The 27,803-nt window shown below is 34.9% G+C and overlaps 1 protein-coding gene across 1 annotated transcript in view; it reads right to left on the bottom strand.

Moving 5' to 3' along the window:
• Nucleotides 1–27,803, bottom strand: part of Fatp1 (Fatty acid transport protein 1) — a 271,807-nt gene that overhangs the window by 150,891 nt on the left and 93,113 nt on the right. Inside the window, exon 3 of the mRNA XM_090414827.1 lies at nt 13,209–13,446. Within this exon, the coding sequence (XP_090270953.1) occupies nt 13,209–13,446 (238 nt within the window). The remainder of the gene's footprint in view (nt 1–13,208; nt 13,447–27,803) is intronic.

Genomic DNA, 27,803 nt, shown 5'->3' with positions numbered 1-27,803 from the left:
AGATATAAGTTTAGTTTAATCCTTTATCCAAGTGTGAGCAAACAAAGTTTGCGCCTGAAAGTATCTTCAGGACTGAGCTAAGGTAGTGCAACACCAAGGCAACTCGAGGAAAAGGTGAAGAAAGCTATCATGACTTCTATCTCAGTATCTCCCATAATTCAAAACACATCTCCTTGCAGATATGTATACTGCTATGCATTAAGGCAAGGGCCACTACCCAGACCAGTTTCTACCTTTTTTTGAGGTCTTGTCAGTGGGAGCCAGGCCCAGTAGTGGAGACACCAAAGCAGAAGCAATGAGAGGTCATCCCTACCTATAGGAGTTGCCAAAAGGTGTACAACCTTATTATCAAATTACTCGGGATTCAGAGAAAGATGTTGAAAGTTTATTTTTCACTTGGTTAGACTATAATAAGTTTAGTTTAATCCTTTATCCAAGTGTGAGCAAACAAAGTTTGCACCTGAAAGTATCTTCAGGACTGAGCTAAGGTAGTGCAACACCAAGGCAACTCGAGGAAAAGGTGGAGAAAGCTATCATCACTTCTATCTCAGTAACTCCCATAATGCAAAGAACATCTCCTTGCAGATATGTATACTGCTATGCATTAAGGCAAGGGCCACTACCCAGACCGGTTTCGATACTGATACTGAGATAGAAGTGATGATAGCTTTCTCCACCTTTTCCTCGAGTTGCCTTGGTGTTGCAATTCCAAGAATCTGGAGGACTCATCTGCAACCTATATAGCATCCGGAACATGATGGCAGAACCCCCAACAGAAAAAAAATCTTAATATAATAGGATAGTAGAGGTGTGTTTAATGTAGTTCTACTATAAAACTTTATTTTTATTTATTTAGAAACTTTTCTATCATCTGTATATTATTATAGATATGTATAAAAAAATTTATATATTTTATTTATTATTATTTTTTTATTTATGAATTTTCACCAGGGATCAAGCTATACTAAATGATTAACAAAGCATTTAGATTTACCTTACTTTTGTGTAGTCTCATGTAGCTTGTGTCCTGTGCATATGTATGTTTTCCTGATGATGACCTTGAGGGCAAAACGTCATTTTATTTTTTTAATTATAAGTAATTACTCCAAACACAAGTGTTTTTGTTTCTCTCCATAAATTCTTCATTATGAATGCTGATCACTATGTAACCTTAAAAGAAAGCATTATCATATTTAATGATAATGCTTTCTAAATGATAATGCTATCCTGAATTCAGAGCGCTCCAAAAATTCAAATCAATGCTTTCTCTGTCCAACAGCTGACAGGAGACTTTTCCACATTCATAAAAAAATTGTTGATTTCAAAATTAGATTTAAAAAAAAAAAAAAAAAAAACTTCAAACACATCTCAAATAGCTGTGATATTAAATATTTTTTATTATTATTATTACGTGACACCTCCAGGGAGTCCAAAGACTCATCGAGGGAGGGCATCTACTGTACATCTCTGTCTCCACCACTCAATCCACAACTACAGCAATGCCATCTACCTCCTGCCACCACCACTAGTATTTTCACAGACAATCACAAACATCCATCCCCATGGCAGGATTCATACCCACAGCTTTTTGGCTGGAAAGCAGATACACTAACCACTTGGCCAACCAGGCTGGCAGATAAATACCTGTTTATTAATGTTCCACTAAAAGATCTGTGATCTGACATATCAAAAATTGTTATTGGTTCTGCTCCCCCACTGGCATTTTTAAATTATTCATATTCACTGCATGTACAAGTTACTTTACGTGAAAAACAAAAACAATATTAAACCGTCATTAGTCCCCCTCTCCATTTCTCTTCAGTCACTTTCTATATAGAAAACTATGCAAGTATCTTTGCAAGTAGCTATACAAGAACACTTTGTAATTAGCTAAACAAAAGTCATGGGAAAACTGACAATAATATAGAAGATAATAAAGAGTACTATAAAAGGAATCAAAGATGACAAAAGTGAGAGGAAAACTAAAGATAATTATAATTATTATTATTGTTCCGGGCAACTCCAAGGAGTCGACAGACTCATCGAGGGAGGCCCCAACATCATGTCAAGAACAACTATTCGACATTCACACAGTATCTATCGTACCTTGCCTTGAACTCATTTATGGTCGTAGCACCCACAACAAACTTTGGAAGCTTACTCCACTCATTCACCACTCTCCAAGTAAAAAAACCTAGCTCTAACACCCTTGTCAACCACGCTCTTGCCCAGCTTCCATTCATGGCCCCTAGTCCTTCCACCACCAGTCATATTTTCAAAAATATCTTCTGGATCAATCTTATAGAAACCCTTCAGTAATTTGAATGTCTCAATCATATCACCCCTCCTTCGCCTATCGACCAATTTCTGCAACCCACAAATCTTCAACCTATTCTCATAAGGTTCATTCCACAGACCTGCTATCATCTTGGTGACTCGTCTTTGGATTCTCTCCACTTCCTCCCCATCACGAAGACACCCTGGTGCCCATAACTGGGCACAGTAGTCCAGATGGGGTATTATCAAGGCTCGATACAGAGGAATAACAACTTGTTTGTCTCTGCATGTTAAAGTATTTTTCAGAAGCCAAGTGATTTAGTGAGCTGTTTTAGTCACTTTTGCAATGTGCCCCCTAAACTTCAATTCCCTATCCACCAACACTCCCAAATTCCTGGCCTCTTCAATCTCCTGGCGTACGGTTCCACCAATGCGATATACTGCTGCTATTCTTTTTACCCCAAAGTGCATAACCTTACACTTTGGCACATTAAATTGACATCCATTTTTCCTAGCCCAGTCCTCCAAACTATCCTGTAAAATTTTGACATCCTGTGCACTCATAATTGCTCTACCCAACTTTGCATCATCAGCAAACGAGTGAACACTTCCTCTCAAATCCTTTCCTATATCATTGATGAACAAATTGAAAAGCAGTGGTCCAAGAACAGAGCCATGTGGCACTCCACTAGTCACGAGCCGTCTTTTAGACTCCACTCCTGAATAAACCACTCTCTGGTATCTCTCCTTCACCAACCCTCCTATCCATCTCACCAACCCTATATCTATCCCCATCTGCTCCAGTTTACTGATTAGGGTTCTATGTGGTATCCTATCAAAAGCTTTGGCAAGGTCCAGTAGTATTACTGTAAACCCATTACCCCTATCCAGTTCAGCCGTCACTGTATTATAAAACGTGAGCAAGTTACTGAGGCATAATCTATCCTTCACAAAACCATGTTGTCCCCCATACAATATCCCATTTTCATCTATCCAATCCTGTATTCTTTTCTTGACTAATTTCTCTAAGACTTTGACAATGATTCCTGATATGCTAATCGGTCGGTAATTTACAACAGCAGTCTTGGAACCACCTTTATGCAGTGGAACTATTTTCCCCTCTTTCCACCCCCTCGGGACTAACCCAGACCCGAGACTCAAATTAAACAAAATGGTCAAGGGTACTGACAATTCTTTAGCTGCTTCTCTACAACACGAGCTGGTATACCATCCAATCCCACAGATGTATTGACATTGAGGTTATGCAATAGACTACTCACCTCCACTTCATTCACCACAATTCCCATATAATCTACTGGTTTATTCGTTTCTGCAATGTAACCACCTGGATGATATATTCTTGCAAAGTGCTCACTCAGTAACTGAATTATATCAACTGATTCAATTACCTCCCTACCATCGGCATTCTTTAAAATCATTCTGCCATGTACATTTTTCCTTTTACTTGCTACATATCTAAAAAGCTGTTTAGGATTCTCTTTAGCCTGCATGGCCAATGTTCTTTCGTAATCCTTTTTTGCTTTTCTTACCACACTGGTTACCCTTCTGGCCTGCGCTTTATACCGTTCGTGTGCCTGCCGGTCACCTTCTCCTTAAATTCCCTCCATAGTTGTTTCTTTTTTTGCAGCTCAAGCTTAATGGTGTTATTCATCCATTTAACCCCTAGTTGATTTATTATTCGGACTCTAGGTATACAGTCAGACATTGCTTCATGCAAACACTTCTTAACTACCTCCCATGCACTATCGACTTCTAGTCCTTGCAGTTGTACATGCCATGGCACTGAACCAATCAAACTGCTAAGCTTGTCATACTTTCCACCCCGATAATTCCACACTTACCCTGTCTTAATTGAAAATTCTACACCTTTAGCCACCTCCCAAGTCAAGACCCTATGATCACTCTCACCGATTGGTGGCAATGTGGTCATATTTGTTACAGCCAAATCCTCAGATGTAATTACTAGGTCAAGCACTCTCTGACCCCTAATATTTTCCATTACATGCTGTCACAGATAGTTATCCCTTAATAACTGCATAAAATCCAATTCCTCACTCCAATCAATGCGACCATAGTTGAAATCTCCCATAATAATCACCTTCCTTCCACTCATTTCTTCTATTTGTTTGTGCATACTGTCACCACCATCTTTTCCATCACCTGGTCTACAGCAGCACCCAATTGTATATTTAGTTCTGCTAGCCACAATCTCACACCAAATGGCCTCAAATGTGCTCTTTTCTCTATCCTGCAATTCAACTTCTATTCTCCTTGGCTGCAGCTCATCAGCTATCATCAACAATACTCCTCCCCCCCCATTTTATTCTCCCTGTCATTCCTGAACACACTATACCCAACACATTCAATCCCACTAGCTATATCATCTACAGTCAGCCATGTTTCACTAATACCAATAACCTGTGGTCTGGAAGTGCCAACCATGGCCAAAAACTCTTCCTTCTTGTTCCTGATACTCCTAGCATTAGTGCACATGAATTTAAGATCCCCATTAGCCCCAACCCTACCTTGATGCCTTATATTACCTATCCCACTCTGATTTGTTGTCCTTATTTGCTTGGGCATATTATATTCATTCTTACATTCAACTGCCTCCCTAAGGACTGTATATCTACTCCCCCCCCCCCCTTAATAAATCTAGTTTCCCTGAATTTGCACATCCACCGCATTCAGCAACACTTTCTCAAGTCTTCTTACACCGTAACCATTCAAATGCAAGCCATCCATCTTATATAGATCCTTTCGCCCATCGAACTCTCTCCACGCGTCCATAAATTCCAGGCCACTCGTCATACATAACCCACACATAAAGTCATTTGCAATTATGGCCCTCCTTTTAAACATTTCACTGTCATACCGTGGCAAAAGACTAATCATTCTAACTCTGTCACTCTTTTCTTTTGCTACCTCAAGCAATTCATTCAGGTCTTCTATCATTTCCATTTTGTCTCCTTTCAAATCATTCGTACCTGCCACAACAATCATTTCTTTCACCCTTTCCTTTTGCTCTCCAATAGACTCAGTTACATCCTTTATGGTCGCACCAGGTTGGTACGATTTTGTCAAATCCTCTACTATCACACCTCGTACTAACGAGTGTCCATACAGCACTCTATCCTTCATTTTGTTCATGTTCACATTCATACATCTATTTTTCCTGTCATACTTTTTATTATTGGCTGGTTCATTCAGTCGACTTTTGCTCATACACTCTAGCTGCTGTTTTGCCCTTTGTATCGCACCATTCAACAACGTGATCTCACTCATTGCGTCTATCTCATCTTTTTTATTCTCAGTAAAACCATTAATACTATCATTCCCACTTTCTACATTCACACTCTCACAATTCTCTGGTACAACCTCGCCGTTTCTTGTCATATTGCTATTTTCTTCATTCTGAAGTTTGACAAAAATATCACACTCACGATCCAAAATACTCTTCAATTTCTCATTCTCCCTACATTTTCTACACACATTCACTCCTTTATTATCATCTAACCACACTTCGACCGCACTCCGCAAAGCGTACATTTTGCAGCTAGTTCACTGAATCATCTCTTTTATACTACCGTTCTTTGATAAAGATGGTGAACCATCATTACTGGCCGCCATTTTCCTTCGTAATTCTAGATGTTCTAGATGTCTGGAGTAATTACTTTGAAAGAGTGTTAAATGAGGCAAGCAGTGAGAAGAGAACAGTAATGAAAAATATTCAGGAGGAATGCAAAAAAAGGAGTACATATCAATACTTGTTATATGGGTATCTTCATGGAGTCAGAAGGTTTATCGTGGGAGATGCACACTAACATCATACACACAATACTCATTATACTCTCTCTCTCTCTCTCTAATTCATTCAGGGCACTCAACTAATTCTGGCAACACACAGCACTCATCACAACTCTCCTGGAATAGTGAGACAGTCATTCCGATTAAGATTAGGACAGAATTAATCTTAATTAAAAACTTTAATTAAGATTAAAGAGAAGTGGAAATTAATCCACCTTGTTTATGCTGTATGTGTACATCAAGAAACGAAATACCTTTTAATGATTCATTTTCTAGTGTGAACTTCATATGAGGATGCAGGGTGTTGATTTTTTTTGTAGAAATGAGTAGAGTTCAAGTTCTGTGCAACTCCAAACTGCAAAGACATTATTGATGCAGCATAGCCAAATTGTTGGTTTTGAGTTGAGAGCAAAAGTTTTATCTTCTAGGTGTTGAAGAAAAAGTTAGCAAAGTTAGGTGATAAGGGTGAGCCCACTGATGTTCCTTCCTCATTTATATATTTTATCTTTCCACGTGAAGTAACCTGATGCGATTGCAAATTTGAATAATTCCACTATACCCTGTGGAAATTTTTGGGTTAACAATTCTATTGTCTCTTTGTGAGGGTTATTAATGAAGAGAGATACAACGTCAAATCTTCCTAACACGTCTGTTTCTGTTAGTTTAATATCTTTTATCCTTATATGAAATTCCGTGGAATTTTTTTTTTTTTTTTTATCAAAGAAGCTGAGTAGTCTGTGAAGGGTCAGACAGAAATCTTGATATTTTATACATGGGACTGCTATAGAATCCACAATAGGCATAAGTGAACAGTTACTTTTATTTTGGTGAACAATATATTCTAGGAGGTCTTGCATGGTGTGTTTTAAGTCTTGTGATGGTTTCTTGATCTATGGATGTTGTTTCATTCCAATAACTTGTTTTGAGCTGACTTTTGGAGGATCATTAAGCTGGGACTATGTAGCAGTAAATTCATTTTCCGTTCATATGATTTAGCATCTAAGACTACAGTGGTATTGCCTTTATGAGCTTTGGTGATAACTATATTATTATTATTTCATTTTAAGGAATTCAGGGGTTTTAATTCTGCTTGCAGAATATTCAATTTTGATGGTTGGGCATCATAGATCACTTTGGCTATTTCAAAATGTAGTCTATTAGTTGCAATACTAGATGGATGACTGGTGCTCTTTTCAATGTTGTGTATGAAATCTAAATATGGAATACGTTTGGGTGAAATCGCAAACTTGTGACCTTGTGCCAATGCATTCAGCTCATCTTCAGTTAGAGGATGGCCAGATAGATTAACAACCCATTTTTCAGCAGGTAATTTTGTTGTATTTTTCTTAGACTGTTTTAACAATGTTAAGTATTTGACTGAAGTATTGAAATATGACGGACTTAAGTATTTGACTTATTAAGTAACTGAAGATGAGTTGAATGTACTGTTGGGTACCCCTCCCCCTACCCTGCATCCATGCTACTAACTCCATATCCATTCCAATTCTGCTGTCACTTTATTATAAAATATCAGTAAATTACTAAAGTAGGACCAACCTTTTAAAAAGTTAAGCTGCCCATCATACAATATCATATTTCTATCCACCCACTGCTGGATTTTACCTTGAACCAACTTCACCAATACCTTCACCATGACTCTATAGTGTAATTGAAAGAATGAAGTATTGTACCTTTTGATTGGAAAATACTAAAGTTCAATTCTTTTCATGACAAGAGGAATCTTTAAAGGACCTTTCTCAATTGAAGGTGAGTTAGTCAATCCCATATGGAGATAGCAGGGTTTTTTCTCCCAGAAACTCAGGTGTTTCATCCTGCGTACAGCAAAATCAACTACACCAATGCATGCAATTTGCAGACAAAAAATACTATCGTTATTGGAGTTGGGCAGTAGATGGCATATGTAGGTGATGAATTAATTAGCAAGGATAGTGAGCTGCATGTAGCAGAATTAAGTAGAGTGTCCTTCCACAAGGAATCCTTGGAGGCAACATGTAATAATAATAATAATAATAATAAATATTAACTGGTCTGTAATTTGCTACTTCTGTCTTGGAACCACATGTAATGGAAGTATACTGTGATCTTTAGACTCCCTTGTGACATCACCAGAGCTGAGACTTCTGAAGAACTTCAGAAGCACTGCCAAAATATCAATATGAAAATCAATATCTATCAAAATCAATAAAAAATATAAATTCACATTGATATTTTTCAATCTGCTGGGCACCTCTTGTTCGTCGACCTCAATTCTGACTTCGATCTCTTACACATCAGCAACTACAAAATTTCCACCTGGATGATGTTGTTGAGCAGCAGATGACATATGTAGTTGATGAATTAATTAGCAGAGACTGTGAACTGTGTGTAATGGAGTTGAGTACCATCCTCCTACAAGGAGTCCTTGGAGGTGTGACTGGAAAATAAGCTGCTGAGTGACCCACTCAGCAACTCCATTTCTTCTGCTTCTGTCACCTTCATATCATCAGCATTGGTTAAAATCATCCTTTCTTTTACTTGCTACATAGTAAAAAAAATATTTTGGATTCACACCTGCTTAGCTATTTTCTCTCCTAATGTGACTTAAGTTTTCTTACCATATTAGTTGCCCTTCTTGCCTGCATTCTGTGCCACTCATGACTATGTTGATCACTTTTTTTTATATTCCCTCCACAATGCTTTTTTTTTTTCCAGCTCTTGCTTTATATCTCTACTCATCCACTTAATCCTACTTGGTTTATTCTTCCTGACCATGGATACGCAGTCTGATACTGCTTCTCTCAAAACAACCCTGACCACTGGCACTGCTCCAAACTGCCTCCTAAGGCTGTCATAATACACAGCTTTGTAGTTCAACATAAAGGTGGAGATACTGCGGAGAAGTACATAAAATGAATTGGAGAGAACATATACAAAGAATCGAGGAGGTAAGGCCACCAAAAAAAGTAACAAAATATAAACCAAAGGGGGAAAATAGACACTTAATTTTCCAGCAAACCCTGACTTTAGGACTAAACAATTTTTCAGCTTTTATAGATCACTATCCATACTGGTTTGTTGCAATTTATATGTATACTTATATAAGTAATATTTTTGTGTGAACATGTTGCTCTCCATCTTAATTTAATTTTGTAACCTAATAGATAATAACATGACTCTAGCTGTGATGTAGTAAGGTTTTTTTTTTTTTTTTCACCAGAGATCAGGCCAATAGTTTTGATGGTTAATCAGTAACTTTAGCATACCCATGTAGATTGTAGTGCAGCTTGTTTCTTTGTATATATGTCTATATTCCAGTTAATGATCTTAATATGAAGATCAAAACAGCGAGTGTTTATTTTGGTTTATATTAAACTAAAGTTTTACTGTATTGCAGTAGTTGTTTCCATAATTTTCATGATGTGTTCTGATCATCGTGTAAGCATGAAGGAAAGGATAACTGAATGTTGATAATTATGGAAACAACATCAAAGTTGACTGACATATCTGACTCTTATATTTGAATATTCTCGATTTTTTTGACAAAAATTGGGGAATTCTTGATAAATGGTGTGGATTGTCTAATATAAGCAGTTAATAAACATGAAAAACAATTAGCAGTTTTTTTTTTTTTTTTTTTAACTCAATCATGCCTTGGATACCTTGCACAGAATCAGATGGAAGAAAGCTATCATGCTCCATCACAGTAAATACAAACTTCAAAGACTCTTTTTGGAATTAGTAGCAGATTTAAAGAACCAGCCTAATCTTAATAAATATGGTAGTATTAAACTTCCATGATTTGGGAAACTAATTCTTAGGCCTCCCATGCAACATCTGAGACTAGCCAACAGCACCAACACAGGGTATCCCTCTATGGGTGCTTTAGTCTTCATTTAGTTTAAATCCACTTATTGTTTATTGTGCGTTATTACAATTTTAACATTGTATTCCTGAAGATGTCTCTGTGACAGATGAAATATTGAAATGATTAAACTTGCTGTTTAATTATTTCTCTTTGTACTGTAATGATTCCATTAAACTGTATCATGGGTATACCTAAATGTATGTTACCTTTGTTAATGTGTGCCCTAATTAATTCCTATTCTCTAGTAAGCTCTTTATCAAACAACTTATCCTCTATTGATGCTAACCAACTACAGAACTTCACATAATCACACATTCTGTCTGGCCACTTCAAGTCAATAAATCTCAGGAAACAACTTCAGTATTGAGACCGCATTCACAACCATATCCCATGAGGATATGAAATTGAATGTTCTAAAACATTATATTACTTCCATCACATCATGCCTAAATCAGTTTATCCCTCACAAACTCTAGAAATCACCATTTCTATATGCTATCTTCGTTCAATCATATACTCATAATTAAGATCTCCCAATAGGATCACCCTTCTTTTTCCAGCTCAGCTAATCACTAAACATTATGATCATTGTCCCTCTACATTCCAACGTCTATAGCAACATCCTATTAGATATGTAATTCAGTTTATTTTAACCTTATCCTAAATAACCTCAATGTAATTGCATATGCTGCTCTTATCCACCTCCACTCTTAGTAACAATTCCTCTGCATCACTACCACCATTCTCCCTCTTCTTTTCACCTTTCTATGATTCAATAGAATATTTTTATTCCCACCTGCATATTATCCTCAACCAAGACAAGGGAAAATTATCATTGGGCAACTATCTATGGGCACATTGACCCAATCAGTGCCTACGAACTCATTGTTATATTCCTTGCATTAGTATACAAAACATAACAGTTCTTGTGAAGTCTCATAGGCCATGTTCATATTGTCCTTTGAATAATGGGACTTATGAACAAGAGTAGTCCTTTATCTGATCAACCCTCCCATTACTATACTTCAGATGAAAGTGATCCCTTCCTTTGTTTTCAGGTCATCACTCGCTCACTCTCACACACAAACACTCTGTCCTCTGGAACATTCTATCACATTTACTATAATCACTCTGTCTCTTTCTCTGATCCTTAATGACACTCAGTTTATTCTCCTCTGTTCACGTTCTCTCTCAAACCAATCCAAATATTGAACATCAATTCAAATGTAGCTCATCTGCTTAAACCATTCTAACTTCCTTTCTAATTAGCTCCACCCTCACAAATTGCACACCTTTTTCTCAACACAGCTCAGCTTTCGTCATGCCATTTATTATCTCTGTTCTTTTTTTTTTTCTCAACTGACTATTGTTATATTAGGTATCACACTAATCACTTTCCAACTATATTGTTAGCTTCATAATTTCCTCAAATATCTTTCAACTTTCCTTTTCTCATCATCCAAATCAACTTGTGCTTAAAACCACTACTACTGCTGATGCATTACTTCCATGTAAATGCTCAGTTATTGGTCTTGTTGTGCTATGAAAAATCTCATGTATCCTGTTATTCACCTACAATGATCAAATCCTCCATGCACTGTCCAAAGGACTCAACATCCTTTGACACTTGCTTCCTCTTCTAACTTCTTCCCTCCTAGCATCAGTTAGTTGCTTTGTCAAATGTTTAATTTCATTCTCCATATGCTCATTTCATGCTTCATCTTCATCAACACTCATTCACAAGTTCTTTCACATTTACATTAACTATTACAGTTACTAATACTTCCATTTTTTTTTTTTTTTTTTTTTGCCTGCTCTTGGTCACAATGTTTTCCTTCAAATGTTTGAAGCCCAAAGATTATCAAACATTTATATCTTGCACTTTCCTTTAAAATTTAAAAAATAAATTTCATAACCCCCCACCCTCCAAAACAAGTGCAAATATACCTATCTTACATGAAAATTAGCTATGAGAATGTTTTTTTTTTCTTTTAATATAAAGCAATATGTAAGTTTTTCAAATATACACAGTATCACTACAGAGTTAGCATCTTGTATGTTATAATACTTGCTGAATTTAATCTTTAAAAATACATTTGAAGTGTTTGTAAGAACATGCTTTCATTTACTTTCTAAACCACTTTGAATTTACAGTATGATGACTAAACTACTTCAACCAAGCCAAGCATTTTAAAAATGCTTTCCAATATGGCATTTAAAAAAAAGTTGTTTTTTTAATGTTGAAAAAGTGTTTTCAACATTGAATCTTTTATATCAACACAACATGGCCTCAATCACTTGCCACCTCCTCCCCTTCAGATATGAAAGAGATACACTCCATTTTAAGAACCTCTACTTTAGTCTATCAGTGCACTTCTCAAATATCCTAATATGATAATTCTTTTTTAATCATCAAGATGGACTAGATGTTCACATTTTTGGACATGTATGCAAAAACAGTATCGACCAAGAAAAGTCCAACCCAAAATTTATTCTGAGCTAAAACCTTCCAAGCTACTAACTTACACTTATGAATGTCAATTTTAAGAATTCTTATCTATATTAGTAGACTATATATAATCAAGTTAAATTGACAATTTTAATAATACATAACATTACAAACTATGCCCATATTGAATTTAAAAAAAAAACAATTAAGCATTACAATTAATACTATCCCAGAATATCTATCATATATGCATAATTCCTTCTATATTAATGCAGATGTCACTTTTAGTAGCAAGCAACTACTATTTACTAATCTATTTACTGATCAAAATACTCTGATGCAATGTCCATGGATAACCTCTTGTTGCTCAAACCCTTCCCTAAGTAGGCTTTCCTGTGAGAAAAATCTAGTTTGAATCTAGAAAATGTCTCACTAACTTATAATTCTCAAGTACCATTTTATTAATGTAATTTGTTATTTTATTTCATGCCTAAACTCTTATTTATATTTAAAGCAAACTTAAATTAGATAAATCTTCATAACTTAACAACCTCACAGAAGATTCCTGATATTGCACTACCTTGATTAATCACAGTCAACTATATTTTTGCAGTTCACTACAGTCATTAAGATGAGTAACCACATTCTTGAGCTACTTTACATAAAACGTATCAACAACCCCCCCCCTTTAGTTTTTAATTTAATCACATAATAGGCAGCATCTTTCAACATTAAGTTAGTTATAAAAGCTCTAGGAATTTGAATTAAGAAGATAAAAGATATCCGTACCATTAAAGAATTCATTTCCAAATATAATAGCTTTGCAGTTTACAACAGAAACGGAATGTGCCAATGACTCCATTCTTAAATTAGTATTAATGAGACCAGGAACTACACCAATTTTTGACAAACCAAGCCAAATCATTACATATTCAGGTTGATTTCCCATAAATAAAGCAATATCATCTCCACGTCTGAATCCTAATTCTGCAAAACAACTGGCTATCTTGTTAGTGAATTCTTCAACCTATTGAAAAATAATGCAGAAATATTACTTTTTGCCATAGCATGTTTACTAAAATAACATAGAAATAACATATTTTCCTAATAAAGAAAATGAATATATTTAAATTTACTGAAATGTCTATTAATAGTTATATTAATTCTATCTATGTACAACTCAAAAGTTTGGTGTGATAGAAAATCTTCAAAAGAAGATTAGTATATATTTGTTCATTTTATTATTGTTATTATTCCCAACCTCCATGGAGTTATAAGACTCTCCATGGTAGGTTCCCTACAGATAACACAGTTTATTACACGACTCATTAAACTCATACACTATTTGCACACCTCTAAGGCAATGCATTCCATGCTCCTAGCATTCTCTATGAATAAAAAAAAAATAAATAAATTAAAAAAAATCTGACCCTTTTACTCACTCCTTCCTTTTGATCCTTTCAATGTCTCAATATCATCTCCCATCTTTTATCCATGAAACTGTAGTTTGCATGCATGCTTTAATTATCCTCATATCCAACACTGTACAGTCATGATATCACATTTTTGTAATCTGCATCTGCACCATCTCCAAGGTTCACTCCTTCCTTTTGATCCTTTCAATGTCTCAATATCATCTCCCATCTTTTATCCATGAAACTGTAGTTTGCATGCATGCTTTAATTATCCTCATATCCAACACTGTACAGTCATGATATCACATTTTTGTAATCTGCATCATCTCCAAGGTTACTTCATTCCCTTCAAATCCCAATGACCAGATCTGAGTACAATAACCCAAATACAATCTGATCAAAGCTATTTTTAAACAAGTTAATTTTATACAATGAAACCATCACCACCACCCTTTTATCTCTGTTGGTCAATGTCTTCCTCAATACTGTGGCAAACGAACTTCAAATTCTTATTAATCACCAAGATTCCATGAGACCTCCATTTCTTCCAGTATAACTCCACCAAGCGACATTTCTCTGTGTATCTCTTTCAAAACCAAACATTTATAGTTCGCCCACCGATTTGAGGTCCCTCGACACTTCTGCGCATGTCAGAAAAAGGAGAATCCATTCCGATAATAGGGTAATCAGTCTGTCCTCTGGGATGTAATAATAAACAGAGTTTTTTTATTATTACAGGTCGGAAAATTTAGCTTTTCTTTTACGAACATTGCTGTTTTTAAAGTGCAACTATTTTGCTTGTATAACAGTTGGAAAAATGTACGTAGAGTGTTAATAAAATTAAAAAAGCTATAGCATAAAACAAAAATGTAACTAAGTTTATTTTTAAGAAAGTTTTCTTTAAAATAAAAAGAATTATACAGAAAAACAGAAATTATTTCAAATGAACTTAGATATTCCAAACTTACAGTTGAGAGAACTGAGGCACTTTAATGTCCTAAACTGATTAATTATTTATGAGTTGTTGTGACTCTCAATAGCATGCAAAAAATTGTTGGAAAAAATACCATTGTCAAATTCTTTTACTCTTCAGAGTCATCTGAATCGGTGTCCGAATCGCCATCACTTTCACTTAAACTGATTACCAAATGTTCGCACAATTCTTCGATAATTCCGTCTCTATCCCAATATATATTTTCCAATGAGGTGACATGAGAGCAATATTTTTCCCACTTTTGAACTGTAATACTTTCAATCGCCTGTTCTGAAAGTTTAAAAAGTTTCGACATGTCAATATCCCCAGTTACGTTGCGATGGCGAATGAGACTTTTCACTTCTGCCCAAACATACTCAATAGCATTAATATCGCAATGATATGGTGGTAGCCTCAAAGCTAGAAATCCATGCTCTTTGAGCATCGTGTCGAATTTAAATAGTTTAGTTGTGGGCGAGTTTCTTTTGACCAAATTAAGCAATTCAATTTTTCGCATATCTGGGGAATGAGAAATGTTATTTGCAGAGAGCCAATCCATAAGAACTTGCTTCTTATTAGACCAATTTGGAACTTTGTTTAATCGACTAGAGTGATATGAAGCATTATCAATTATAACAACAGCATTTTTAGGAAGGTTTGGAATCAGTTTTTCTTCTGCCCACTTTTCGAAAATCGTAGAATTCATTTGCCCATGGTAATCTCCAATAGTTGAATTGGCTTTGTATAGTAAGTTTGAATTCGCTAAAAAACCCATTTCTCCACCTGCACACAAAATTATTATGCGCCGCGAGGCATTTCCGGTTTGTAGCACTCCACATTCTTCTTTAGACTGCCAACATTTTCCATAAGTTAAATTACTATCAATCCAAGTTTCATCTAGATATACAATCGGTCTTTTCTCCTCCCTGAAACGTCTTATTGCTCTCAAATACTGCGTTCTAGATAAAACAATGTCACTTCGCTCCATGATAAGTTTCCTTTTATTCTGGGACTTTTTAAAACAAAATCCGATTTCATGAAGTATTTTCCTTAAAGTTTCTCTTTTCCAAGAAAAATTAATTTTTTCTTTATGCACAGGAATCAATTTCGGAACAGTTGGCACTCTTTTCTCGACCACGTAAAATTCGTGAATAGTTCTTCTTATAACGTCTACATCAAAATCATTCAAAGCTACGGTTTCGATGGTTTCTTTCTCTGGCGCTTTTTTTAGGAGATTTAAATTTTGGCTTCACCTTTTGATTCCCTACGAATTCTTTTAACAGTCGACCCCGATACGCCCGCAATTGCACTTGCACGTTTTATGACTTGAGAAAGGGGAACAAGAAGACGGCCTTCTGACGATTCTTTTTCGCAGAATGTCAGCATATTATTCAATATTCTTTTGCAAGAGCTACTGAAACGTGTAACAATAGAACTTGTTGACTGTACTGGATCCATCATATACAAATTAATAATAAAAAAATAATGCAAAAAAAGAACAACAAAAATCAAGCTAGTACTAGTACAGCGACAGACAAGAAAGCACGTGATTTCGCATGTTGGCGACCAATTCGTACATCCTTCATTTCTTTCTCCCCTTCAGCATGAATCGACTATTCTTGGCACAAAGCCAAGAAGGGACCTAGAAGTGGTGGGCGAACTATAGCTGCATTAAACTGCATCCCAATTGATTTTCCCACCCTTCCAAGTATATTCAAATCCTTTTGAGAAACAAAAACATCAGCACTATTATTAATAATCCTCCTAAGCTTCACATCATCTGGATATGAATATCCTCCTGTAATTCAGTAACTACAGAGAGACAGTTGCCTGCTACTGTCCTTCCACCAACTCCCTCATACACAGCTATCTGATATCTAACAAAAAGTCAGTTATCAATCCAATCCACTAATCTGATATCCAAATCCATATGTTGCAACTTAAAACAACAACTTATGATGTAGCACCTTGTTGAATGCCTTTACAAAATTCAAAATAGCAGTGTATGTCTTACTATTATACTTATTAATCTATCATGAAAGGTAACCAGATTACTAAAAAAAATCCATGCAGGCCAGCATAAACAATAGTCTCTGCATTTGCCCAATTCTGTATTTTTTTTTCTGTGAGTTCTTAGCAAATTTTAATTAATCTTTAAATTTCTTTATTTTAATAAATTTTAATTAAGAAATATAAACTGGTCTATAGTCCAATACCTTCTACCACCCTTGTATACAATGGAAATCTTACCCCTTCCTCCACTCCTTGGGAGCTTGTCTCATTGCCAGAGTTTCATTAAACAGCCAGGTCAATGACATAGTCAATTCCTTAGCACATTTCCCCCTTCTCTGCAATATACAATCATAAAAAAATGACGTGCTTTGCAACAGCAACTATTGCATAATGACACCATCCATTTATCACAAATTTTGTTTGCTTAATTTTTGCCATTAAAATGGCCTGAATGTAATCAAAATTGAAAAGACTCCAAATTTCAATGGTGATTTTAAACAACAGACCATGAAATACCATCCAATTTCAAATAATTATACCAATAAAACTGCTCAGATAATAATGAAAAAAAAAGAAGAAGCATTCATCAATTAGTCTTGACATTAAAATATGTACAAAACAAATAAATGTTCATGAGTCTTACCTAAAGTTGAAAATTGCTGTACAACAATGTATGCATATGGGATTCAAATGGGATTGTACGTCCAGTTTCCCCAATATAAAGTAGGTTACAGGTGCAATAGATGCAATAAACTCCAGGATGTGCCAATGGGGAGATCCTTAGAGGAGTTGAATATGTTTATTTAATTTTAAAGGTGGTTTAAAAGTAGCATTAACATTATAGAATTCTATAATCTGTAGGTGTAGAATTCTATTATTTTTTTTCTGATAACCCTTTAATGTATGGGATAGCTATGGTTTTACTGTAATCTATATTATTATACTATATTTTCAAAGGGGGAAGAGATAGATGTGCAATATATAATCATCAAGGAAAATCACCTAGCCTCTCCTCCCTAATCCAAATCCACTTGATGAACCCTAGAACCTGCGCAAGCAAACAGAAGAAAATTGGGTACCAACTGCAGTGAGAATTTGGCCAGGTATAAATAAGAGAACAGACCAGGGACAAGTTTGGAAGCCCTAAACCAGGCTGTGGATGGATGGCATTTCTTTAGGTGGATTGTTATTCTTGGGAGGTTTGGATAGTCAGAATATTGACCACATCAAGATGGATGTTCTTAACCAGTGTGAGTGAGAGATCATAGCTATCATGTTCCTTGCTAGTAATTATTTTCAAAGCTATATCCTTGGCTATAAAGGCAGCAGCATCTTTTGAGGATGCCTATGACGATAGATTCACCACGCATTCCAGCCATAGTGGTGGTCAGGAAGTCTTATGCTGCTGAAGAGCTTTGAATTTACATCTTAGCCCAAAGAGATTACTAAAAAGCTACCTTTTCATGTCAAACTATCCAGGATATAGAGTCCTAAAAATTCATAAACCCTAATACCCTCTTCATCTGACCTGGCTGGCTGAGTGCTTAGCATACCTGCTCTCCAATCAACAGACTGCAGGTTTGAATCTGCTGTAGGCATGAATGAATGTTTGCGATTGTCATTAGGTGGAAGATAAATTTCATCATCTGGTGTGAGACCACTGCCCCCACTTATTGAAAGCCTGAAATGGCTTGAAAAAGTTATTACACAAAAGGTATTACACAGAGGCTGCTATAGTCCAAAAGACTATTTTTAAAAGCAATGGCCATGAAGCATTTTCCCTAATGTCAACAAGTATGACTGTTAATTTGTCAAAAATCTAGGAGATAGTTATTATGACACCAGAGAGCCCAACCTACAAAATTCTCCAAATTAACTCATGGTTATCTGGCAAAAAAAGAGGATGTCATATTAAGACAATAGTTCTGTTTCAGTTACAATTTGAATTGTTTCTAATGATTTAGTTTAGTGCCTGTGTTCTTGTCACAGTAACAATTTGTGCTCTGAAGATGCTGGGTGGAAAGCCAGCAAATATTAGTAAGGTGACTCCCATCCCATTCATGTGTCATCTCCTATCCAGGAAGTTGGCTATCATGATGTGACTCATGGTTTACCACATGTAAACATATTGTCATAAGGATTTATGGCTGTAAATCCACGTGTTCACAGGACTGGCTTGCTTGTTTTGGGGACGAAGAATCCGAGTTTCCAGGTGAAAAATACCCCTAACTCCACATGAGACTGGCTAACTCATCCTTAGTTGAAAGAGGCTAGATAAAGGTTCCTCACGTCGGACAGGAATCAAACCCAGGTCTTTCCAACCAAAGAGCTTTGTCTACACCGACTGTGCTACAGAGACTAGTAAAGTGAATAAATTAATTTATTTCTTCCTCTCTTAGTGTTGTTTATATCATAAAGCACTACAATGAATAATCAACAACATCAAAGTCTCACGATATATATATTACTAATCAGTTCTAATCAATTTGCCAAATTTTGTCAATACAAATGATCTGATTGAAATAAAAATTAAACCATACAATCATATTCTAGTTTACATCCTATCCAGTTAAAATAGAGTAAGAGAGATATTTCCATAAAAAAATGCATATAAATAATTTGAAACCATTTTATCCCTACTTGAAATGGTCTGAAACAAAAATTGCAAGGGTGCAAGAATTTTTTGTAAAAATTCAATAAAATCCATCCAGCTAGCCTGGAAATAACCTTAAATTGGCAGACAAAATGAATTTAGTAAGTACTTATGCATTTTACAAAATACACCAAAAAAATGAGCAAAATACTGAAAAAGTAAGCAGTTCTTTGAAATTTAGAAGCACCTGCTTGGCAGACATTATTAGGAATGTGCAACTGAACAAACGTAAACAAAAAGCATAAGATAAAAATGAAGTAATGGTGTCAGCCAAATAGCTACTAATAAATTTCAAGCAACCTCTTGCTTTCTCAGTCCATTTTTATTGGATCCCATAGTGAAGATGTTCATCTTATCTTTTGTAGAAATGTTTATTACTTCTGTTGATGTTTAGTGGACAAAACCTCTAGAAATAATTTCTAACTAAATTTATTTAGCTATTAAATTATTACACATCAAAATATCTGTAGTTAATGTATCTTAATTAAATATATTTCAACTGTGTCTACATGTTACTTATACAGAATGAATAACACAGTTATCTCTCAGAAAACTTATTCAGTTTTACCATGACTCAGGTTATTTTATGTGGCAAAGGAAAAACTTACAAGCAGACCAAAGGCACAACTATTCCTCTCTCTCCATCAATCTTTTCATGAAAGATTTTGAAAATATAGTCCTAAACCATGTGTCTTCTCAAACCCACAATATGACAGCTATGTTACATGGATGATGTGTTCTTCATTTGACCTGGATATGTTGGAAACATTTTTAATAAATCTCAACAGCCAACACCTGAGAATCTGTTTCACCACTGAAATGGAAATCAATAATTGTCTGTCTTTCCTTGATACTCTGGTCATTCAACTAAACAATACATCCATATCCTTTTCTGTCTACAGAAAACCTACACACACACACACACACACACACACACACACACACACACACACACACACACACACACACACACAGGAAGGTACATTCCTCATCATCTATCACAGCAATATGGTGTTATGAAAACCCTAACAAGCTGAACTAGAACCATTTGCTCAGACCACATTAGTCTTTCCACAGAAATCAATCATCCAGGGCACTTTTTAACCGATGTGAAGTTTCACGTGTTTTAAAAAGGTGAGGATGCAGAGACCCTCTCAGAGAACCCTGATCTCTAGAGAGCACATTCCACAGGTGGCAGATGGGGGATCCCATCAGATATGATGGGATGGCCTGAATAAGGTCCCATGGATCAATAGTGCCCTAGGGGCTATCATCTTAATAATAAGGATAGTGGCGTCCCTAAGATCCCCTAGCTGGGTTTGTTCTCTTCTTCCTATCTTACTTTGAGACAGGCTTCTTCTTTTTACCTTTTCTTTCTGATCTCTCTTGACCAACTCCTTCTTCTGACCCCAATGCAATTTGAGTAGTCAAGGGCTAGGGATCTTTCCTTTTCGTACCTTAATCTCTTTCTGTACAGGTAGAAAGAGCTCATATTTCAGGGTAAAGACATCTTACTAGGGGTAGAGGTCCCTGTTGCTAACCTGTCTGTGTGACCTGGTACAGTCTGGAGTTGGTTCCCACAGGCTTAGAGAAGGTGCACTGCAAGAACAAAACTCTATTCCTTCAGGTTGAGGTCAAGCAAAGGGCTGGTACCCCTTTCTTGTAAAAAAATCTTATTACTACACATCCCCAAAAGATAAATGGAACTGCACAGAAATTTGGAATATGGACTATACAGAGTTTATCTGGAAATGGAGAAGTATTAAAAGAGGTCACTAATGAAAGCTTAGATTTAGTGGTTTTGATAGAATAAAAAAATTAAATAAAATAAAATAAAAAGTACTAGGTGTGAAGTTCAGGGTGGTTGTAGACGCATGTGGATAAGGCAAAGAGAGCAATAACTAGGAGCTCTGTGGATAAAAAAAAAAAAAAAAAAATGAATAGCCTCTATTAAAACCTAAAAAGAGTTTAATGAATGATTTGTGGCATATTTCCTGTTTTGTGTATTGGCTGATATGTTATGTCATGTTTCAAGGCAAAGGTAATGAATGAGACGATTCATCTTGATCTGGTGTGGACATGTTTATTTAATAGACAATATAATCGCAGATTAGTATTCAGGAATGTGTGAACTGAGCTAAGTAATACATTCCTTCCTAAGACCATTTTAAATATGATTTTGCAATTAATGCTATCTTTTTTTGCTAACCTCTAATTTTTCTCAGAATTCATTCTCATATCTGTGGTCTCCAATATTTGATCAAATGCATTATTTCTAACTTAGATCTCAGATCCATAAGTTAAAATTGGTTTGAATATTTAAGTATACAACTATTGTAGTGTTTCTAATTTCTCTCTTATGGAATATAAATTTATTCCAATGCCTGCCTACCATATTTTCCATGGTTCCCTTCCACCTTTGTTCTGTGTCTGTTTCCATATTTAACTTTTTTTATGGTTTTTTATTATTATTATTTTTAGTTTTATAACCAATAGGCTTTTTTTCTTATAATGCAGAGTTTTTAGTTTTTTTTTTTTTTTTTTTTTTTGAGATAATAGTACCAATTCCTCCAAGGGTATAAATGCTAAGAAATGAAATTCCAGGATGTGAAGAGGTAAGACAAGTGACTAACATAGAGACAAGTGTCTAACATAGAGTATATCTTCTGCTAATAAGATATACTCTATGCTGCATGGCAAAGAAAAATATTTAGTTATAGTAAAAGATACGGAAAGCAGAGACGAACTAACATTAGAGTTTAGCATTCCAAAGTAGCATAATAATTCCTTAATGACAGGAAGTCAGGTGAGAACAGCAGAAATCTAGAGATTTCCAATGGGATTGTAGAAAGCAATGATGAAATCCTTATTCAGACATTCTGAAAATGGGATAAAATCAGTAACATAAAGAAGTGGCTTAAGTGAAGATTCCAACTGGCTTTCTTTGAAGTTACCTTCACAAGGGTCAAGGAGATGCCCATATCCTATTTTGTCAACACTGGTAGAACTCAAGTTATGGTGAACTATACAGGAGTGCAGAAGACTGCCTGCATTGCAGCTCATATGACTACTTAGGTGGAAAATGCCATAAGACTAAATGCTGTAATGAGATGTTCTGAACATCACATTACTATCTTAGAAGTTTTGCAAAAAGAGCAAGGGCACCAGTAGAACATAGCAAGACAGCCTGTTCTACTGAGAACATGCCATCTTACTAAGAGGCCAATAAAGAAACACTCCCAGATCTTCCAATTCTGTATAGCAAAGAGGGTGCTTTCAAACAAACTATGTCCAGTAAAATCATAACAAAATGCATGATAATATAAAAGAAATTAGGAAGATGATTCCCTGTCTACCCGGAAAAGACCATCTTACTTAAAATTAATAGCAATGAGTTTGGTGTAAAAATTGAACAGATAGAAGACTAAACGTAAACAAATGAAATATTTCTATAAAGAGAAATCGGAAAAGAAGAAACAAAAAAAAAAAATAAATAAATAAGACATCTGAAAGAACTTAGTATCCAGACAAGATCATTGAAATGGAAAAGTGAATTAATATATAAAAAATTGCTGATAAAATAGAAGAAATTAAAAAAAACAAGCTAAAAATAACATATTAAAAGGAGAAGAAATAAAAAATGTACAGAGATAAGGTTGAAGACTCCTCAGTCTCAGAAGAGTTCAAAGACTATGAAGAACCATCTCACCTGATAATAGAGAGGGATACAATTAAGGAAAAAAAATAATCAAGCCACTGTTGCAAAGTTCTCTCAGTATGAATAACATTTACATAAAAAAAAAAGAAGCCAGCTTCAAAATCAAGATCAGCAGCCATGAAATGGAAATAACAGCAAAAAAAATTTCAAAAAACCTGGAAAAGAATTTACAAGAAGTAGGATACACAATTCCTCCTTTAAAAAATTGAAGACTTCATGAGATTCATCCAAAATCTATAAGTTAAAGACTTGCCTGTAATACTTCACTAATCATATTATCTCCTTTCTGTGTTGTCTCCACAGAAAGGAGATAATACGATTCTTCTGTGATGTCTCCACAGAAGGATTCCAGTTCAGTTAAACAAGAAGCCATGTAGAAACTTATGCTACTCAATAAAGCAAGGTTATTGTCTCTCCAAGAGGCACTTCTGCAGATATAAAAACTTATAAAATAGATACCCACTCCTGTCTTATTGGAGGTTTGGGAGATCTAACAAGGCAGGAGCAGAGGTTCTTATATTCATCCTTTCCCCACAGATCTTTCTCTAATTTACAAAGGAACACAAAAGAGCAAGTTGTAATAAACTGGAAATATTGTATAATGTAATAAAATATTGTATAATTTGTAAATGTATATGTTCCAGGAATTACAGCTATACTTATGTGGTGCCCATCTCACCACAGCAGCTGGAGACACTGTATTGAAAACCTGACAGATAAAATAGGAGGAGACACCAGAAGTGTAAAAGTAGGATATGCACAATTAAAAGTATGTCTCATCTAACAGACACATGAGAATTCACAACCCTAATCACCAAGCTAATTTTTACAAAAATCAAAGTATAGGTCCCAGCTCAAGTGAATTCATATCTCTGATTCCCTTATAAGTACAGAATAATTCAGATCAAACATCTTGACATGAACATATCAGATAATAATCTAGTCCTACTTAAATTCCATGGAACAAGTAGAGATCAGTTCTAGACCATGGAGCCTTTCAGGTTTCTCATCCATCTTTACAATCAAACTCCAGATCCTCTGTTCCAATTGAAATAAATGTTTACCTGGGACTGGTATACATGGTCAGAATTCAATGAAGTGGTAAAACAGAACATGATTAAATGGGGGAAAGGAATGTGCTTTTCTCAAAAGGAAAAAGTTAAAAGATCTGTATAAAGAAAGACACTGGCTTGTAGCAATGGTACAGAATGCAGTGACATTAAAAACATCAACAGTCATCGTCATCAATATCATACATATCAAGGATTTAGGCCTAGCATGGCCTGTTCTGGCCTTAGAAGTCATCGTTGAATCGTTTAAGAGGACGTCCTGGTTTTCTTTTTCCTAATGGCTTGTACTTTAAGGCTTGTTTTGGTAATCTTTCTGTTTTCATTCTTTGAACGTATTCCATCCATTTATGTTTATATTTTTTAATTTTTTTCTATTACTGGTTCTTGGTTTAATTCTTTCATAATATCTTCGTTTCTTTTGTGATCAAATAGGGTATACTTTGCAGGTTTTCTCATAAACTTCATTTCTGCTGTTGTTAATCTTTGTTTGTCTTTTTGTTTTATTGTCCAGATTTCGCTTCCATACATCAAGACCGGTAAGGCTAATGTATTGTATACTTTTAGCCTGGTTTGTTTTTGAACTAGGTTTGGTTTAAATATAGAGTTAATTACACCTGTTATTTTTAAATATTTTGCAATTTTTACGTTTATATCTTTTTCATTTTCATATGTGATCATACATCCTAGGTAGTTAAATGAATTCACCTGTTCTAAGATCTTGTTATCTATTACTATTTTAGTTCTTGCTGGATCTTGTCCTTTAAAGGCCATAGTTTTTGATTTTTCTGTTGATATTATCATACCATAATCTTTGGATATCTCATTTAAATTTAAAATAGCTTTCTGTAAGTTATTTTCAGAATTTGTAATTATTATTTGGTCGTCTGCAAAGAGGAGAGTGTTTAAGTTCACTGTAGGAGAAAGTTTAATTCCTTGATGTAAATTTTTACTCCATTTTATTATTATTTCATTTAAGTAGATATTAAAAAGAGTTGCTGCGAGGGGACATCCCTGTCGGACCCCTTGGTTTATCTCTCTTGTATATGATAGCTCGTGATTTAATCTTATTTGTATTTGATTCTTTTCATATATATACTTGTGATAGCTTTTAGGATATTATTTGGTATTTGTCTTTCTTTTAATATGTTAAATAATATGTTTCTTTTAACTTTGTCAAATGCTTTTTCAAAGTCAATAAATGCAATATGTGTTTCCAAATTATATTCTCTTCTTTTCTCTACTATTAATTTTAGGCAAAAGGCTGGGTCTATACATGATCGTCCATTTCTAAATCCATTCTGTACCTCTAGAATAAAGTTTTCGGAATATTTCATTAGTTTGTTATTTAAGATTCTGCTATACATTTTGTAACAGGAATTTAGTATACTGATACCTCTATAGTTTTTAGGGTCATCTCTATTACCTTTCTTAAAGATGGGAATCACAATTGCTTTTTTCCATTCTATCAGGAAGATTTTATTTAAAAATAATAAGAGTCTTTTTTTGAATCTTGTTCCTGCGTATTTATATAGTTCTGAACCTAGCTTATCTTCTCCAGGTGATTTTCCATTTCTTGTTTCTTTCAGGCTGATTTCTAATTCTTCTTCAGTTAAAGAAAGACACTGGCTTGTAGCAATGGTACAGAATGCAGTGACATTAAAAATATCAACAGCTAAAACTGGAAAAGCAGAAACAAGTAGAAGAAAGGTATTATTAATTAAATAATACATCAGCACTTAGATCTTCAGCAGCATTTTTCAATAGACAGTTCAAATTCCACAAAGAAAGGGCTCGTCCAAATCCATCTAGATGGTGAAGGAATGTCCACCACATAACATATCATTGACTCCTTTGAGAAACACTATGAACATTTATTTGAAGCCAACAGCACTATGGAAAACTGCAACTGTTGGAACATTCATTTCTTTTCTTTTTAAATCCAAGATGGGTTTAATAAGCCCATTACAGTAGCTAAAGTTACTACAGCCTATAAAGAATGTCAGACATGGAAAGTCCAAGGATGAGATGATGTACAGATGGAACTTTACTGTAAGGAGAAGGATTTTATTCTTCTCGTTTTAGTTATGCTATTTAGTTATGTCTCTATGGGCTCAAAGCAAGAATATGACATATAATCAAAAGCATATATACATATGGTGTTCCAGACTGAGTAGTAGAATTTAATCTACTAAGTGATCTACTCTTCCTAGTTAATATTACAAAGTCTCTAATGGTGGCTGTTACTCAAGAAGCATTTGACAATATCTGAAATCCATTCTATTCCACATTCTCCAGCACATATGGGTGAATAAAAAGCTAATACACCTACCCCCCTTTTAAGTCAGTGGATTTCTATCACCTAGTCAAAGAGTTGAGCAAGGTTTCCCCCTTTTAGTCCCTTGCTCTGCACTCTTTCTGCAACCTTTTTCTGTGGGAATGCAACAAACTGTATGCTGTGCAAGGGGTGACAACTCCCTTAACTATGAAGGTAAATAAAGTATTAGCATATATTGAAGATCTAGTAGGCACTTTAAAGAATAATCATTTGACATATATATATTTTTTTGGATATTTTGAAAAAATTCAGAAAAATTAGTGGAGTAAGTGTCGATGCTGACAAGATGTAATTAAGAGAATATCTCACCATACTTGTTATTCCCTTATTCATCAGTTCAAATACTACCAGTTCAAGAATATATATATACAAAAAGCATTGAAACCTCAGAAGAGGTTTTAATGCTTCCTTTTCTTTTAAATCATAATTTGGCCAAAACACTGAATACTCATTTTAATTAGCTGAAGCAAACTGAAAGAAATTTTATAAGTGTTTTGGTTAAAAAAAAAAAATACACTCATTAAAACTGATAAATATTTTTAATGAGTATATATGTTATGGTTAAAGTGATAAATCCGGTTATTATTAATAATTACCGGTTAAAGTGAATAATTAGAATTAATCACTTTAACCAGTTAAAGTGAATAATTCCTAGAGGAGCTGGTAAATGTAAAAAACAAATAAAACAACAAAATGGTCGGAAGGGATAAAATTTATTCAGTTTATGAAAAACAGAGCACATCACTCTGGAATAGATCACAGTCCCTATGAAACTATGTTTGGCTGTAAAGCTATTGAAAACATACTTACCAGTCGATACCTTGTCAGAAATCACAAGTGAAGAAGATTTTGAGATTATATTAAAAGATCAAACTAATAAGGATGTTGAATGTGAGAAGATAATCTCAGAGAGGGAAAGCAGTATTAGGACAGAAAATGGTGACAATGTGGAAGTGGAAATAGATGATACGAGTGATGACTTATCTGTGGGAGATCCAAACAAAAACAGAAATAAGAGTGTTAGCCAAATCGAAAGAAAATAACATTTTTCTGAAACAGGAACGATCAACAAGGAAGATAACAAAATAAAAAAATATAACTAATGTTGAATTAGAAAATAATGAAAAAAGTAAGGAAAGTACTTCTTTTAGACTCAATGAAATCACAGAAAATTCAAGAATCTCGAAACTCTGCTAAGCAGTCACTT

The sequence above is a fragment of the Typopeltis vanoorti genome, chromosome 26 (genome assembly GCF_054136105.1).
Source record: "Typopeltis vanoorti isolate ZY-2024b chromosome 26, IOZ_Tvanoo_1.0, whole genome shotgun sequence".
Classification (NCBI taxonomy): Eukaryota; Metazoa; Arthropoda; class Arachnida; order Uropygi; family Thelyphonidae; genus Typopeltis; species Typopeltis vanoorti.
This window is presented reverse-complemented; position numbering and strand designations above follow the sequence as displayed.